Here is an 18,111-nt window from a genome sequence, read left to right as displayed (position 1 = left end):
AGAACCAAAGCCAAAACTGGATCATGGTGGTGGCAGCATCATTTTTTTTTTTTTTTTTTTGGTGCTGTTTTTCTTTCGTTGGACATGGGGCCTTAGATAAGGCGGAAGGAATTATAAACAGTTTTAAATAGCAGTCCGTTACCACAAAACCTTCAGAGCGCTTCTAAAAGCCTCCCAGAACACTGTCACACAATAACACTATAATGGATGGATGGATGGACTAGGGCTGCAGAACAATGTACACATTTTGTGAGTGCACTGTCCCTAATGAAATGTCTGCCTCTGATCAAATGGAGCAAAACAACAAGTCATAAAATTCAAATCACAGCCAGAGGTGAGGAACACGCGGTTGAGTTTGACGCTCATCTCCAAAAGTTGTAAAGTGATATTCAAAATGGAACCGTTCACAATCCCATTTGACTACCCGACTACCGTCAACAGAAAAACAAAACGGACACAGCATGCTCGGGTTTGTGTATCGCACATGACGACGATGAGGACTTGGTGACTTCAGCCCTGCTGGAGGCCGCGAGGAGCCTGAAGGAGGCCGACTGAAATGAGACGCATAAGTGGCTCACAGCTGGTGTCTGCAGAATGAGGTGGAGAAGGGCCTGCCGGCTAGGGGGGCCGGGTCTTCTGGAAGTGGCAGTGTTAGCGAGGTCGCAACCATGGCAATGGATGGAGGAGGAAGTAAACAGATGTCCACAAGCTGGCAAAACAAGTAGTGGGCGGTGAGAGGACACTGGGAGCCAGTTGGACATCCTGGGACACAAGTAGGCTCCTGTTTACACCTGCTACGTCTCTCATGTTCGACAGCGAGTGTAAAAGTGCATTTCGATAAAACTGAATGTCACAGAAAACTTTAATTCAGCAGTGGCTGCGCTAGAGTTTGTGTGACACGAGACCCCAAAATGAATATAAGAAATGTTGCTTGGACTTTTTTGGTCATGGCACCAAACCAATACGTCTCACTCCTAATTGCTGTCCTGTATTTGTTCCCCAGCCTTTCGTGAACGTCATGAAATGATGCGACAATGATGATAATGCGCTGGGAAAGCTTCCATCTCAGCAGTCCCAACACATTTCATCATCGTCTCCCTGAAAGCCCCACTTCAGCGTTTTTGCGGCGTCACCGCTGCAGTCTCCAGGAAACAAACCAAAGCAGCAGACTGCCAAATCGGCACGAAGGGCAGGAAAGACACAGAGTCGTCGTGGCGTCCGTCAACACTCGCCGTTGGCGTGACCTTGAGGTAGGCACTCGAAAGCCAGATGCTGTGAGGCTCGCTTACACGCAGGCGCCGGCTTCAAATACTCGCACGAAAACAGACAAACACACTTGTGACAAAGCTAATGTTTTCGCAGAGTGACATCCCGGTTGACTGAAAACTAAATGCGTCAGTTGAGTGCAAATGCGTCAGTCTGCCAAACTCTCCCAAATTGTCATTCTTATTTATCGACATTCTACTTGTGTTTCAATTTTGTTCATTGACATTCACAAGTCGCCGAGAAATTAAGGTTAATTTGATCAAAATGGGCGTAGCATTGTGGGCTAGCGATTAGCATGCCTGTGTCACAGTTCCGCGGTTCATGTTTTCTCTTTAAAGACATCGTGTTTAGAACACGACTGCTCAATACCAAAAAAAATGCATGTTGTATTTTCTAAATGTGGACCAGAATCTTAACATTGGTATAGATTGTCCACCAAAAAGAAACTAAAACCCCTTTTTAGCAAGAAACAGGAAGTAGACATAGTGATGGGCCGGATACACTGATGTGGTCCATATCGTTCAACGTTAACAAATGTGTGGATGGGAATTCCGCGATCCACACCAGTTTTTAATGACTTTTGTTATCGGTGAAGCAGTTTTTGCATAATCCTGCTCACGAAAAATAAATAAACGACAATAAATGACATCACGAAGAGCTGAAGTGGATTTCTAGTAAATGAAGAGATGAGCACGTTAGACCTGCGCCGTAAAGCCAGCAGTAAATACAGGCTCATCATTTACCACGCAAGCTTATTCACAGCCGGAAAAGCCTCGAGAGGATTATTGGGAGCCTGATCAGCGGGAGGAAAAGCAGGAAAAGATAGAAGGCAACAAAAGGATGAGATCATGTGATGAGTAGTTTATTAGGAAGCGTCCCGCGAACCATTGGCAGCGTCATCCACACTGCTGCTGAATCACTCGCGCGTCTCAACCTCTTTCTTTGTTTATACGTCTTCGCCATTGTTCTCCATCATTTCGAGAATGTCCATGAGTCACTCCTCCTGCATGTGGGAGGCTTTAGAATATGGCGGATGGATAAGCGCTAACAGGAGGATTGTACCATAGGTGGTTGTCTTGGTGGATAAGTTAGACTTAATCCTAGGATCACCCCCCCATAAAAAAAGAAAAAAAAATTAAATCAAGACCAGACTTTTTTTCTGTCTGCTCTTCAGTGCATGTGCCATCGCAAGTAGCTTTGTCTGCCTGGAGGATTTTCTAATGAGGGGCTTTTTGGAGGAGGATGACAGGTCGCTCGGATCGAGGAGGGGCGTTTAAAGGAAATGAGCAATGTGCTCGCCGTGGACGCGACTAATACTACACCCTCCGCTCAGCACCCCTCCTCGATATGCCCTGCTGGCATCTTGGCAGCCGCATTAGCAACAGAGTAGTCTGAAACTGTCATGATGCCTAAGTCATTGAAAACGTGTAATTTAGCCTCCAAAATGGGAAGGGTACAATGAAACCAAAGTAGGCCGCAAGAGTGAGCCCCTTTATACGAGAGATTCATCAGCCATTATATCAAGTACACATAGATGAGTGAATCTAATTTATGGCTTTTCCTAAAAATGCTGCTTTTACAAAGGTAACGAGAAATGCACATAGACAACCGTAACATGTCCATACGGTTATCTTAACATAGTTCTTTACTTAATATTTGTCAACTTTCATCGGCCCTTCAACAAAAAATGTCATAGATGACTTTTGATACTTACTGCAGAGGAGAACAATACTACACATTATTCACGACATCACAACAGTTTTGCAAATGGCCCGTTTGAGATAGGGTGTACATAGATTTGGGCAAAGAAAAACAAGTCACACACTTGTCTCTGATGTGCTCAACCTGTTTATCAGACATGACATATGCACAAACAAACGGCCCATTTATCTCTTGAGCAAAAACGTGTGAAGGAGAAAATCAGGAAGGATGATCTTAATCTTTCAGTTTATGTTCTAATGGAGATGAATCGACAATGATGATGGAAACAAATTATATGCAAAGGTTCCATCACACCTCGTTTTCATTATGTGTCTAATTGATGATGTTGTATTGTTCTGCTATATCGTTTTTTTCTGTATAATGAAAATGCACCGAGGTAGACAGAGAGAGAGAGAAAGAGAGAGAGCGAGACAGAGATAAATAGAGAGATAAATAAATAGAGAGAGAGAGAGAGAGAGAGAGAGAGAGAGAGAGCGCGACTGTTCTGATTTTTTATGCCATGTATGGCAACATAGTTATATCAACGAATAAATACTGCCATCTGCTGGATAGTTAAAACATTACAACAACAACAATTCTTCCGAGCTTTTCAAGGTAGCGTGGCGACAAATGTATCAATAACTTCATATTACAACCATTTTAACCGTCATTTTGAAACATATGACTGGATTTTATGTTATGATTTATGCACTACCATTGCCTTTTTAATTGTGCTGTTTGAAACTGTTTGAAAGTGCTCTATAAATACAGTTGAGTTGAGTTGAGTGCCTTCCACTATCGAGTGGAACTAATAATTAATCGTTGTGTCGGTCACTATACGTCACTGACATAGACGACATTATTTGTGTTCAACAAAATTGGTCAAGAAATGTAACATTTCTGACAAAATGAGTGAAATTGTCTGACAGCCCGCCTCAGACGATCTCTCACGACACACTCGCTGAGAATCAATAGCGTGCATTTTACACGTCTCTCTTAATGTGAAGGTTTACCGGATGTCTCGGGTCGAAAGTTTCCAAGCGGGAAGCATTGCAGCGAGCTTGCGTCGGTGTGCTTTCGGGAGTTAGTGCGTGTTAAGGTGGCAGACGGCCCGCACGCACACCGCTCCTCCTTCTCGGGTTCTTTCTACGGCGACGGCCCCGCGGCGTTGTGCGACGAGAGGACCATGTCGATGAACGACGTGTACGTGCTGCGGCCCTTCAAGCTGATCGCGCTGCTGTGTGTCTTCCTGGCGCTGTGCCTCGACCTGGTGGCGCTGCTCAGTCCGGCCTGGGTCACAGCCGATCACTTCTCCCTGTCCCTCTGGGAGTCGTGCTCCCAGTCCGAGGCGAGGCAGCCGGACGAGGAGGCTTCGTGGAGCTGCTTCTCCACTCTCACTTCTGGTCAGTAGATTGCACTTCTTTTCGTGTGTCCTCATCTCTGCTGGGATGCTCTCTGTGTTTAGGTGGGACGGGGAAAAGTTTGGATTAATATTACTTTTGCTTCTTCCTAGCACATCAGATGATATTGAGAATTTATGTTTTTAAGTTTGACCTCTTAAAACTTGCGCAATTCGGATTTTACCGTGCGTAATTGCGTTGCCAAAAAAAAAAAGAATCCGCCAGTTCTTGAACCTAACTTTAATTCATAAATAATAAATACACTTAATATATTATAGTACTCCATTACATGACAACCTGATGTGGTAAGAAAAAGTTGGGAAATATTTGGAATCAGTCGCAAAAAAAAAAAAAAAAGTGCAATTTTCAAGATATATTAATTAATTCAAACAAAGGCCTGATGATGGAGGCTACCATTCACATTCTTCACCATCATTGGACAAAGACATCGGAATTCTTTCAATTAAAATAAAATGCTTCAGTCCGTATTTGCGCTCCTAATCTGACCTAAGCACACACCTCAGACCCTCATCATCACATCATTCGTCAAAGGTTTGTTTTGCAGTTGCATTGACGTGAGGCCTCCCCCACACAATAGCAGTGAGGTGTACGATAAACATGCAGGGTGATTCAGGAGCAGGAAGGATATGAGTGTGAATAGAACCCATGCTGATGAAGTCACAGCCAACAAGGTAGTCAGCGGTCATATGAATGAATGAGCCTCTATTGTTTGAAAATATTTTTTTTACTCTGGTCAAATATTTGTTTTAATGCGGTGTTGAAAGTGTCGGGGAATGGGGGAGGGGAGGGGGAGCGTCAATCCATCACTTGTAGTGGCACCCTTTTAACCTCTCGTGACACCGCACACACAGAGTTAACAAGGAAGGCTTTCACTGCGGTTCAACGGGCACGTGGACCCACCCGGTTTACACTCCCATCCCCTTGTTGTGCAGTAAAACAGAGAAATGTTCCTTGACATCATCTCACTTTTCCTCTTTGACATCACTGGTACCCTTCAGTCACATTTGAGAGCTATCGCTAACTCGTCGCAACGTTGTTAGCCGATACATATCTCTCGAGAGCTTTCAGGTTCCGCTGGTGTTATTGCTTGCAGATGCAACTTTTATTTGCGTGAAAGGCATCCAAAGGATGCTTCTTAAAATGAGTCCGACCCATTTTGGGCGCACAGTTTAAGATGTTGTGTTCACTGTCGTACTCGCACGTCTGCACGCGCGCCACAAAGAATGTTGCGGAAACAAGGCTTTGGCCCGAGCTCTCTTGTTGCGGAATGTGTGGGGCCGACTGGGAGGTGGGTTTGATGCTTTTGAGGGTCTGCAGATCCCATTAAAACAACAGTGGAGGGTTGGGTCACGGTGAAAGGGCCACTTGGCCAAAAGGCATAAGCAGAGGGGAGAAGCCCAGGCTTAACGTCCAACCCTGGCATTTCGTTTCATGTTTGGATTGAACTCTACACACAAATAGTGAGAAGCACAGAAATGCCGATGAAATATTATGACCTTAAAAATATGTGTTGCTGGTGAGAGGCGTCTGATCGAAATTCTAGCCACGTGATGTGGTAAAGCTGGAAGCAATAAGCCTTCGCCTCGTGTGCTTCTTATTCAAATGCCGTTGAGGTGTTATCGCGCGGGGACGCGCTCCTTTCTCCCTCCCCGATGACAAACGAATTGTTGGCCTCATCCGATGCAAATTATTCTTTTGAGCTCAGTCCCGTCGACTGTCTCCCGACACTGACGAGTGGGATTTCAAGGATGGGGATGCACAACAAAGCAGCCAAGAAAGAGACGGACGGGAAAGCAATTTTTGTGCGTGTGCTTGACGAGAAGAAATCATGCTGCACCTTCCCAGAGAAGACCTCAAATAGAATGAGGAGATTTTGAAATGAGAACAAACCGAAGTCAAGCAGCACTATGGAACTGGAGTGCTTTTGACTAGTCCTCTCACAAACACATTTACAGAGTCAAGATGTATTCCGAGTCACCGTGGCTGGAACATGACCTCAGCAACCACCAACCACAAATAGGCGAATATTTATTGTTACTTTTCAGGCGCCAGAGAAATGATCACAAGGTTTTCCTTCCACCCAGGCCCAAAGCCATCTCCGTGACAACCACGTTGAGTTTTACGTAACAATAACTACTTTGTGACTCCTTTGAAATATTCGCTTGGATGATGTTCTAAGATTTTGGTATGTGTTCCCTCAAGCAGACTGGCAAATTGCCACCCTCGTGCTGCTCGTGGGCGGCGCCGCCGCAACCCTGGTGGCCTTTCTGGTGGGCCTCATTTCGCTGTGCCACGGGACGCAGAGGAAGCACTACCGCACTGTGGCCGTCTTCCTCTTCACTGGAGGTCAGTCGTCCTCTACTTCCTGTTTCTTACTGTTTGCGCTGAATATGTATCGCGATCTGAAATGGCAAGCGGTGGTTGGAGGTCAGCGTCAGTCAGCAAGGCCTTCTCCGCTAGCCTGAACACGACCTGAAGGACTGACTTACATCCAATTGTAATATTTGTTTGATTATAGGAATAAATTCCCAACAGTCTATTGTCTTTATTTTGTAGCATTTAGTTTGGCTGCACTGCTTCCAGTACCTGTTCAATTTTTTTTTCTTCGTCCAGTCTGATTTCGGTGATTGCTGTTATATCCCATTAAATAAAAACGGGACCGCCTAAAAAAATAACTTTATAAAACTTCCAATACGCTAATACTATCAAAAACTAAAACTAATACTAAATCTAATAAAATCTCAACTGAAATGAAGCAACAGATGAAAATAAAAATGAACAAACCTGCTCGAAAAATTAATTAATACAGACTAAAAAATGTATATAAATACTTAAAAAATACTAATACTAAAAATAAATAAATAAATAATTAAAAAAATAAAAATGCATTAAAAACTAAACTGTATTGAAAAATCCTCAACTATTAGAACCCTGATTGCAACGCGACAGTGGTTTTTAATAGATCAACTATGGTAAGACCCCATTGATGGTCCAGGTACCAAACTCACATGGCGCAACGCGTGACAAAAAAAAGACGCAGGAAAGCGGCAAGTACACACTCAGCCCAACCGCAAGCCTTTCCAGGCAGACAAGCTTTTATTTGTTCCAGAGCTCATATGAAATAAAGGCGGTTGAAGGAGAGAAGCAGTGGTGCGTTGCTTGAGCTCATTTCTTCTGTGGTGAGCAGCCCAGAGGCCCGCTTGGCCCGCCGGCCAAGAAAAAGCAGCCACAGTATTTGCACCGTTACCAACAACGGGAAGTCGTGAAGGGGGGGGGGGGGGGCATCACTTGCATACTTGAGAGAAGGGAATTGTTGACACCAAGTGGGAGTGTGTCCATCCTATAAGCATATAATTTAGACCAAAACGTTTGTCACAACTATTTTCGAAATGTGTAAACAGTCCTTGTAAGTTTTTTGTGCTTATTTTACTTGCTTAATCAGCCGAACTCAACCCCCCACCCCCAGAAACATCCCCCCAAAAGTTCTAATTAACACTAACGACAAAATGTAGAGAATGTAAATAGTCACTTTTTGCCACGTTTTACTTCACTTCAATGGATTGTGGGCTATTCCACCTGGTGTGTGCCCCTTTGCAGACGGTGAGAGACACAAAGAACAGCTACGCAACTGACTCCACAAGATGCAGTAACATTATTAGTCAATATTCGGAAAGTATAAAGAATATAAGCCTGTTAATATTAATATATTGTTACGTACTGTCTGTCTACATGTGTTGCACCACTGCTTGTTTTCAAACACTCATTGCTCAAAAGGTTGATTAAAAAAAAAAACACACAAACAAACTGAATTTTAAAAGCTCTTTATGATGGTGATGGTTTGTGTTTGATTTGGGAAAAGATTCTAAAGTTGAACAAATTGGAGGTCAGCCAACATCCCACAACCGATTGTGCTTAACATTTTAAATTGAACCTGATGGATAGTTATTCACGTCAGCTATATAGTGGTTGTGAGGGAACTTTGTCTTTGTTCCTCTCTGAAAACACGAGGCATAAAGGGCCAGTGTGTGCAGTTGACTTAATGGCTCAACCACTGCCTGCTAGCCATTTACCGAAAGGCATGGGAAGCCCCTGTTATCCTTTCCTGTGTGCTTTGAGAGCCCGGCGAGAGAGAATAAGGCCGCCTTTACATGGGTACGGCGCGCAGGCGTGGAGGAGCGGACGCGTATTGGACCCCGTTAAATGCCCCTTGGCAGCGCTGCGGTATTTATTTTCTGTCCAGAAATATGACCTCAGCTCAGTCTGGGCTCCATCAACACGGCTGCATTCTTTCGGGCCGCCACCACTTCTACCGGGAGGAAGGAAAAGGCGGATGAGAAGTCACGCTCAAATGCTCAAAGCCGCAAAGACTTAGCTCAAGGAAAATGAGTCACAGTGAGAGAGGCATCCAAATCCTTATTTTTTTTTTTTTTTTCCTTTTATGTCAAGGTCAAGAGTCCTGACTTTCCACTGACATCCGTGCGGGTTTGCGCCACGCAAAGCAATGCAAAGCTTTTGTTTTCAACGTTCACCATGCGCACACGTGTTTTGTTTGGATCACCCTTTGTTAGGCGCTTGGTGCCTTGGTTTGTTTGTCTGCCGGATTATGCAAAACGTAAGCAAATTTTGAGAAGACGACGTGTGCCGTCCACAGGGATCTGGTTTGTTATTCTCTCGTTGCCATCTGAGCCCTGAAAGAAAAATTACACCCTTTGTATCATTTATGTTTTCACAACCATTATTGACACTTTTATCTCATGTTCTACGTTTTTTTTTCTACGTTTCTAAAGTCTTACTAAAGTACAACAGCTTTGTCACAGAATAATGAAGCTTGATTTTTCATTTTCCCCCAAACTGCTACAGTGGCTTCCCCCCGCCCTCTTCACAATGTTCAGTAGCATTCTTTCTTCTTCTAGACAAAAAAAATGAATCATTCCTTTTCCCCAAACTGCATCACTGTTATTTTTTTCCCCTCTTTGACAGCGTTCAATAACAACAATCTTTGAAAAGAATCTTTTATCGTCTTACATTTACAAGCATCCCCCCCACCCAAAAAAAAAATTATATGCCGCTTTAAAAGTACACATGCTCAACTGGCTTTTCCACTACTGAAGCTTTCATCCAAATATCTCTCTTACAAAGATAATAATGCTCAGATTTGATTGAAACTGTCAGCGAGGTATTTGTTTAACAATCGGTTTATGATGGCGGTTGTAGTTTACAGTGCAGTCGAACTGAAATGAATAAATCAGGATGGTGACCCTGCTTCCTTTTTTTTTTTGTCTTTTTCCACCAGTTGTCCTGCAGGCCTGCGCGCTGGTCCTGTACCCGATCAAGTTCATCGACGGGACGGTTCTGCAGACGTATCACGAATTCAACTGGGGCTACGGCCTCGGCTGGGGCGCCACCATCTTCATGCTGGGCGGCGGAGTCCTCTTCTGCCTGCGGACGGACATATACGAGGATGGCATGTACTGACGCCTCGCGCGCCGCCCTTCATCAGAACACACGTCGAAATTCTTTGGACAGCCGGTGTGTATAGGAGCACGGACTTAAATTCTCTTCTCTGGCTCTCTCTGGTTATTTTTAGTCAGGTTGCAAAGGTCTAGAGTAGGACAGGTTTCTTTGAGTAGAACCCCTTCAGTTTACTATCAACGCTCCCTCCCCCATTCGCTCACAAACGTGTCCCTCAGCCTGGCCGCTATCGGGGTGAGGTGGCGACCTTTTGGGACGCCCACCGGTTGCTGGACATTTCCACTGCACGGTGGCCTGGATGTCTGTTGTTTGGACAAAATGGACAGTAGGGTCGGAATATTTCAAGGCAGCAGTGCATTGCCGTGTTGTGGCCTTTTAATTTGGGCCTCTTCTTTTCTAGCATGACAACGAGGAGCTTGTCGGTGTATTCATGGTGCCGTTTTTCCTGCATTTTGCCTGAAACATATCATAGAGTGTCTTCTGACGTCACGGCTTTTTATATAATATGCTGGAGCTACTGTATTTATAGTTTGTGTGTCTCTGATGGAAATGTAAATGTGTAAAAAGTGTTTGTACACGAAGGACTTTGCTGAATAAAAAAGTGTCGTTTTGGGGTATGAGGAGTTAAGGGGTTTAAATTATTGGTGTGTCCTGACAGCAGAGGTTTAAACATCTTGACCTTTGACCCATGTCTAAAAAGGGGTGCCCCCTTATGTGGACTTGGTGTTTATCATCAAGGGCTCACATTCCACACGGCGACGTTTTCAGCAGCTTGCAGGATCGCTCGCATTTTGGTTCCATTTGCTACAATTACGTTCACAGTTTGCATGTGAGTGTGAAACACAAGGCACCCGACGTGCTGGGAGACTGGTGTGAAGTTGTCACCCTCAAAAGTATAAACGGCAACAGCTGCCCGGAGAACCACCGCAAATAAACTATGTCGGCAGCTGCAGCATCTGGATAGATGACCACGTGAGGATTTGATGTTTTGTATGGGAACGAACCAACAGCAAGGGGGAAAGTCCCAAATGTCTGCATTGATCCTGTCATGTTGGACGTGAGAGGCGTTTCTTCAGTGGGATTCTTATAATAGCAAGCTGAAATGTGATCTGGGTGGAGGTGGTGGAGTTGCAAAAACAAATGGGGAGGGTTGTCGTACAAGGAGGATTTTCATAAAAACCCAAAAGGGTGTAGGGAACTTTATGTTCACTATTTGCAGTGATCACATGCACAGAACACGCATCCATTTGAAAATACAAAGTACACACAGACATTGAATTAATTTGCTATATTTTCCACCAGAGTGATACATTTAAACATCCCTCACATGTATCATGAAGTGCAGTTTCATACCACCGCAAACTCAAAGCGCACACATATTGTAAAATGAATATGAATGACATTAAATACTCCGCGGAAAATGATCTATTGTGAAAGTCGCCCATCCATTCACACGCCTTGACAGAGAACGCTTGTTCGATTGTCGTGAGCCAGCTGCCTGTTTCCGGCCACTGGCTGCTGTTTACTTTGTGCAGCTTTCATTCAGGATCTAATTTATCCATTGTGTCACTTCTGTCTCTCTTCTACCCCCGTGTGGTTAAAAATGGCATTGCTTCGTCCTTGTGACAGATTTTACTGCACACTGCATTGTTTGGTAAATGTGTTGATCTTCTGCCACTTTGTTAACCCCGCAGCGAGACGTAGCATTTAAAGTATTTTTTTAATTTATTTATAGAACTTACAAAGGCAAGGCAAGTGTTTATATAGCGTATTCCATACACAAGTTAACTCAATGTGCTTCACCTAAAAGCAAAATGCAATATTTAAAGGCAAACGGAGTTAAGAATTTAAGAAATTAGAGAAAGGCAGTTTAACATGAATTTGGAAATATTGATTATAGACATGCTCTAAAATATCTTGATCATAGGTATGGGGATGGTGGAGGTAAAAGGCATAGTTTTTAACCTGGATTTAAAAGCATTTACACTTGAGGCTACCTTCAGATCTGTTGGCAGCTTATTCCATTTGCGTGCAGCAAAACAGCTAAATGCTGATGCATCATGTTTCCTTTATACCTCTCTGGTAAAAAAATAAATAAAATAAAATACAGTAAAATGAAGTAAACATATTAAAAGACTTAGCAACATCCTAGTATGTGTGCCAATATTTGCCCACTTAAAATTAAAGTTTCATTATTCTGATACATTTTCATGATGACGGAATGATTCTGAAGAGGACACCAAAGACACTTTGTCGTGCACGTTGACCCAGTCGTATGAGCGCAGCTTGGAAGAGATGCCCCACTGAGGTAGGTATTTGGAAGAACAAGTCGGCCCCCGGGGACAGTAACCAGCTGGGCCCTGCAACCTTTCAAACTGCAGGGACAGATTCCAGTTACTGAACCTGGGAGACGGAGACACACTTTCTTGAACTCTGAGAAGGAAAAAACAATGATGATTGTTGCTCGTGTGGTGGTTCGCAAAGTTGATCTTAACTGCTGACCCAGTCCAGGGTGTTACACAACTGGATTGGCTCCACTTCACACACTAACCATCCAGGTGACAAATGGTAAAGAAAGGGTTGATGATTGGACAGATGATATACAATGCAGGTTGAAGAGTGAAAATATGGATTCACGCAGGCAAACCTGAAAGCGCTGCGGCTCGTCTCGTGGTCCTCCGAGCTGGAAGTCTTCAGCAGCAAAGTGAAGCAGATAGCAACAACTGAGCTATACATTACCACCACTCCAGTCTAATATCAAGCGTGACCCCACCAAAATTACACATTAACTTGAAACATGTCTCCCTCGCTATCGTGTGTCTCCTTGGGCCCTCACATGCCGAACATGAATTAAGAAAGGACAAGACAAACAACACAACATAAAGCAGGAATGGTACAACTGGACGGAATTAAAACTGAGGACTAACATTTTGTACAATAATAGAGTAACCTACCCACAGACACAAATGTGTATAATGCACAATTAGGGCTAGTGGGAAGCCTGCAGATGGCTGCACGGCTGACCTTGTCAGTGTCATTTGTACAAGGGATCAAACAACAAAAAAGCTGAGGTCATCCAGGATCCAGATGGATTCATTCCCATGCTGTGTGCATAAAAAAGTCTTCAACAAAATTGTGCAATCCAAATGAGCTTTATTTTATTGTATTTTTTTTTTGTTCAGGTAAACATCAGGCAAACTGCATGTTAGACTGTAACTCTTTACCAAGGTGGAATTTCTAGACATAATCAGAGTTTAAACATTGACAAAAAGCATATAGAAGAAAATTTTTTTTTAAATAAGATAATCAGAGTTTAAACATTGACAAAAAGCATATAGAATTTTTTTTTTTTAAATAAGAATGTAATTTTCCCCTGTAATATGACTTAACATTCACACATTGCAAAGAATAAATATATTGCTGTACTCATTTAAAATCATCTTCCCACCATTGAAATAAATGGATATCCATTTAACATGTTCCAGCCGCCAACGGTTCACAATTACTCTATGTCCACCAACATGAACAACAGGTTGGATTCAGTCAGTGGTAGACAGTAAGAGGGCTCCACATGGATCCATGTGGGACACCATCAGTCAAGTGCTGGAGACTCTTAAAAATGGGTCAAAATTCGGTGTCACCTGGAAAGACATCGAGAAAAATGTAGTATAAGTACATGGCGGAGTTATGATTATGGGGCACGTTTTAGAAGAATGAGTAGTTTGTTTACTTGTTGTATTCTGTTCAAATATGGTACATGTTTGGTGACTCCATTCACTCCAGAAGCTTCCTGCCGCACAATATTTGTGCACTTTGGAGCGTACACGGAAGCAGTTTTTCTTACCCACAGCAGGCAAAGTCAGGCTTGTGCGCATGGTGGAAATTGGCTCCTGTAGAAGATATGAGGAATTGACAAATCAGGGTGGGAAAAAAACATGAAAAAAATACAGAATGATCATTTTTTGGTAAAGTGTATTGCTGCCACATCAAGAAAAAAAGTCCTGTCATAATTGTACACACGTGATCACTTTTATGTGTTAACATGAGAGCCTCGCACAGCAAATGGCAAGTCTAATATATTTTACATCGCTTTTATTTAAAAAAATTGCATTACACTTAAAATGAGTCTTAAAACGAGTCAAACGCAATGCCACGCTTCTAGAAACATTTCACTGCAGTATAATCATTTTGTCAGCAGGTGGTGCTGTCACGTTTCCCTCTTTTCTGTACAGCTAAATCCATTCAGAAACAAGCAAGAGTGGTGGGAAGTTATGGACGACTTAAAGACTTCTGGGAGTTTTGCACGTTACCCAACGCACAGATTCATTTTGTGGTCCATCGTTGGTGTGCTGCACCTCCCATTCTAAGCAGTGCCCAGGAACTTTTCCATCCGGTTTCCTCCAAAGGAGTTTGATACGGGCGACTCCTGGCAGCAGAAATGGCTTGTTTGCAGCGTCAGGCTTCACTGCATAAAAAAAGAAGACATTATGATGCTGACGGATGAAGTAGGATTGAGAATGGGAACGCAGCGCAATTAACTCGGGTTACATGTGTAACGGAGTGATATATAAACTTTATGAAATTCTGACGGAAGTGACGCAACAAAACAGTTTGGCACCTGCTTCCTACCGTATCGTCAGTCAGAGCTACGAGAAATGCAAAGTTGTGAGTGGCTTTATACGGCTCAATTAACAGTTCTATATTAATATTTCAATTTGTTTTTCTTATACTGCTATGTAGTGTGCTCAAGTAGTTCCCGTAATTGTTCTCACATTATTTTTTGTGTCGTTGTTACAGTGACGTTTTGTCGACTGAAGCGTTTTGTGTGTTGAGTTGATTGGTAAATGCTCGTTTGTTGCTCAGATACGAGCCTGAATGCGGCTCTGCTCCCGCCAAACTGTATTCCAACTAATGTGTATTTCTTTTTAAAATGTCTGTATCTAGTTGTTCATGTCGTGTCGACTGAAGCGTTTTGTGTGTTGAGTTGATTGGTCAATGCTCGTTTGTTGCTCAGATACGAGACTGAATGCCGCTCTGCTCCCGCCAAACTGTATTCCAGCTAATGTATATTTCTTTTTAAAATTTCTGTATCTAGTTGTTCATGTCGTTATTTTTTTTCATTTGATTGATTGTATTAATGGCGGGAACCCGCGGCCGCCATTCAGTACAGTATGACGCAGTCACGTACCTGCTGCGTGTGGTGTGTTCAACGATACTTCGTAAACGGGAGTGATTGTGTTCTTTTTCTGTTTTACTGTAAATACGGTAGTTGTAAAAAAAAAAATGGATCGCTGGGATTCTTATAATTTTTACCAGATTGCTTTAGTTAAAAACACTATACGATCACACGTTGTATATTTTGTTTTCGGATAAGAATAGAAACAGTATTTTGTAAGTAGTCAGAGCTTCGAGGAATGCAGAGAGATACGAGACTGAATGCGTCTCTGTTCCTGCAATGCTGTGTTTCAGTGCTACGATAAAAAGAACATCTCTAATTCACCAGAGTGAGTGGCCCGTCACACGTTTCCACATTAGAGCTGGGCATCTTGTATGTACCATAGTTTTGGATTTGGAGGGACTTGTACGTAGGCCTCAGGGGACCTTCTGGAGATGAGCCGTTGACACAGAAATTGACATCAGTAAAATCGGGGAGAGCTTTTCCTGTGAAGTTGCAGCCGCTCCTATCTCCGTTTGTAAAGACGTACATGGGACACTCCTGTGCTTTTTGCAGTTCTCTGTGCCTGCGCAGGAGAACAATCAAATTGTTATAGTGAAATTACAAACCGATTGCCTTTTCTTTTCTTTTTTTTTTTTAATCGCCAATACCTCCACCAGGGAAAATAAAATTGGCTCACCAGTAATACATATAAAGCTGTGAGTTGGCTGGAGATGTAGGATTTTTACTCCACTTGCAGATCATGCGCTCCATGTTATGAAACACGCACCCGAAATCTTTGACTGCATTACCGTGACGACCTGTTGAAATTGAGCAGTACCAAATCAAGGAATATCAACTAAACCATTCCTCACTGCTTTTTGCAGCTGACTGACCTAGGCTTGGAGGTTTCTGCACCAATTCCGTGAAGTTCCCACTCTTGATCCAAGTGTTATTAGTGCAGCGTCCACTCAGCAGGGTGTACACTCTAACTCGTATTTCCTTCATCAGATCAAACTGAGCGCTGTATGTCCTCTGAGGGGTCTGAATAATCTGGGGGTTGGGAGGGAATCGTATTCTCAGTTACTATGCTTGTATCTGAGTTATTGAAGCAGTTCTTCCGTGCATGAGGAGCGTTGCAAAGGTGCTACTCACGTCCCATCTCTGCGAATAAGCGTTGAAGTATTCCACCTTGTACAGTTGAGGACAGTCTTTCAATTTACGTAAACTCGCCGGTAGAGTCCATGTAATCTCCAGACGGCCAAGATGATCAGGATCTATGATTTTAATCTCCTCGGGGGGGTCCACTGCAAATAAAATGTCATTATTCAAGTATGAACGATGTAACGGAAGCAAACTAAAGTAAAGTTGCATATTTCTGCAGAACAATTTACTGATGACATAATATTCATTCCCACGTAGTAGGATGTTTCCGACAACCTTGAATAGCACTGCAATGCAACTCCTCCATGGCGATTATTGAGAACACCATCAGTAAAGCTCCGTGAGCCAGTTTGAACGGCAACATTTTTACGTACGCACTGTTGGGAATACAGACACAAGTTAAACATGGACAAATGTTTTTTTTTTTTAATCGCCAATACCTCCACCAGGGAAAATAAAATTGGCTCACCAGTAATACATATAAAGCTGTGAGTTGGCTGGAGATGTAGGATTTTTACTCCACTTGCAGATCATGCGCTCCATGTTATGAAACACGCACCCGAAATCTTTGACTGCATTACCGTGACGACCTGTTGAAATTGAGCAGTACCAAATCAAGGAATATCAACTAAACCATTCCTCACTGCTTTTTGCAGCTGACTGACCTAGGCTTGGAGGTTTCTGCACCAATTCCGTGAAGTTCCCACTCTTGATCCAAGTGTTATTAGTGCAGCGTCCACTCAGCAGGGTGTACACTCTAACTCGTATTTCCTTCATCAGATCAAACTGAGCGCTGTATGTCCTCTGAGGGGTCTGAATAATCTGGGGGTTGGGAGGGAATCGTATTCTCAGTTACTATGCTTGTATCTGAGTTATTGAAGCAGTTCTTCCGTGCATGAGGAGCGTTGCAAAGGTGCTACTCACGTCCCATCTCTGCGAATAAGCGTTGAAGTATTCCACCTTGTACAGTTGAGGACAGTCTTTCAATTTACGTAAACTCGCCGGTAGAGTCCATGTAATCTCCAGACGGCCAAGATGATCAGGATCTATGATTTTAATCTCCTCGGGGGGGTCCACTGCAAATAAAATGTCATTATTCAAGTATGAACGATGTAACGGAAGCAAACTAAAGTTGCATATTTCTGCAGAACAAGTCACTGATGACATAATATTCATTCCCACATAGTAGGATGGGACACACTTTATATGTTGCACCATTTAATACCCCTACACTTTGGGATTCCTTTCCAAAATGTTTGACAGTTCCACACTGAATCATACAATTTGTGGAATGGAGGGAAAAACAGGAGGCGAGAATGAATTGTAAAGAATTTATTTATAATCATTTTTTGATTTTTTTTTTTTTTTTTTTTGTTAGAAACTTGGAAGGAAAATTATTACAGATGATATGTACAGAGCTTCGGTCATTCATTATTTTCACATGCACTTGACCTACTTTAAAATACAGGGGAAAAAAAGTTTGTGTGTAATTTTTGTTTTCTGGCAGTGTCTTAATGTCACTTTGACATCATGGTTGTACCGTTGTCTTGGATTGGGTCATGAAAGGCCATGAATTGTCATCTTAGCTTTCATGATTTTGAAATCAGGAAAACGGCATAATGAAGAGTGATGTGAAAGTAATCATTTTTCATTGAACGAGGAAATGTATCGATCCATTCCTGGACAACAAATTTAAAAAAAAAAAAACCTTTTGCGAGAATTTTGCCATTGAGCTCATGAACAGCGAGTTGCAAAAAGTACACAGAAACATAGAACAAATGGACCTGTGCATTCAAAAGTTTAGAGAAGCTCAAATTAACTCCACCTGTAAAGTGCATTTTAAACTTATCCTGAAATTTCCCCCCGAAGCCAAATATCACTGCCTTTTTGCCAGTTGTGGAAGTATTCACAGAAAAAGAATGTCATGGATAA

The 18,111-nt window shown here is 42.8% G+C and overlaps 2 protein-coding genes across 2 annotated transcripts; one reads left to right on the top strand and one right to left on the bottom strand.

Annotated features, from left to right (window-relative positions):
- Positions 1 to 3,968: 3,968 nt before the first annotated feature.
- Positions 3,969 to 10,483, top strand: LOC109517838 (transmembrane protein 47-like). The gene is made up of 3 exons (XM_019873238.1): positions 3,969 to 4,370; positions 6,594 to 6,734; positions 9,682 to 10,483. The coding sequence occupies exons 1-3, from the start codon at positions 4,154 to 4,156 to the stop codon at positions 9,861 to 9,863; spliced, it is 540 nt and encodes a 179-aa protein (XP_019728797.1). The 5' UTR covers positions 3,969 to 4,153; the 3' UTR covers positions 9,864 to 10,483.
- Positions 10,484 to 13,170: 2,687 nt separating this feature from the next.
- il13ra2 (interleukin 13 receptor, alpha 2) lies at positions 13,171 to 16,588 on the bottom strand. Its single transcript, XM_019873215.1, has 8 exons — positions 16,456 to 16,588; positions 16,171 to 16,322; positions 15,912 to 16,068; positions 15,716 to 15,836; positions 15,417 to 15,601; positions 14,180 to 14,325; positions 13,591 to 13,750; positions 13,171 to 13,501 (listed from the first exon to the last, which is right to left on the bottom strand). The coding sequence occupies exons 1-8, from the start codon at positions 16,541 to 16,543 to the stop codon at positions 13,485 to 13,487; spliced, it is 1,026 nt and encodes a 341-aa protein (XP_019728774.1). The 5' UTR covers positions 16,544 to 16,588; the 3' UTR covers positions 13,171 to 13,484.
- Between the last annotated feature and the right edge of the window lie 1,523 nt (positions 16,589 to 18,111).

Source organism: Hippocampus comes, unplaced genomic scaffold (genome assembly GCF_001891065.2).
Source record: "Hippocampus comes isolate QL1 unplaced genomic scaffold, H_comes_QL1_v1.1 scaffold59, whole genome shotgun sequence".
NCBI lineage: Eukaryota > Metazoa > Chordata > Actinopteri > Syngnathiformes > Syngnathidae > Hippocampus > Hippocampus comes.
Note: the sequence above shows the minus strand (reverse complement) of the source record. Positions and strands in the feature narration are given on the sequence as shown.

Coding starts and splice junctions, on each gene's coding strand:
- LOC109517838 (XM_019873238.1), top strand. CDS start 4,154: ATGTCGATGAACGACGTGTACGTGCTGCGGCCCTTCAAGCTGATCGCG. Junction 4,371..6,593: donor CTTCTCCACTCTCACTTCTG/GTCAGTAGATTG, acceptor TCCCTCAAGCAG/ACTGGCAAATTGCCACCCTC. Junction 6,735..9,681: donor CGTCTTCCTCTTCACTGGAG/GTCAGTCGTCCT, acceptor TTTTTCCACCAG/TTGTCCTGCAGGCCTGCGCG.
- il13ra2 (XM_019873215.1), bottom strand. CDS start 16,543: ATGTTGCCGTTCAAACTGGCTCACGGAGCTTTACTGATGGTGTTCTCA. Junction 16,323..16,455: donor GCATTGCAGTGCTATTCAAG/GTTGTCGGAAAC, acceptor TTTTATTTGCAG/TGGACCCCCCCGAGGAGATT. Junction 13,751..14,179: donor ATGGACCACAAAATGAATCT/GTGCGTTGGGTA, acceptor TATCTTCTACAG/GAGCCAATTTCCACCATGCG.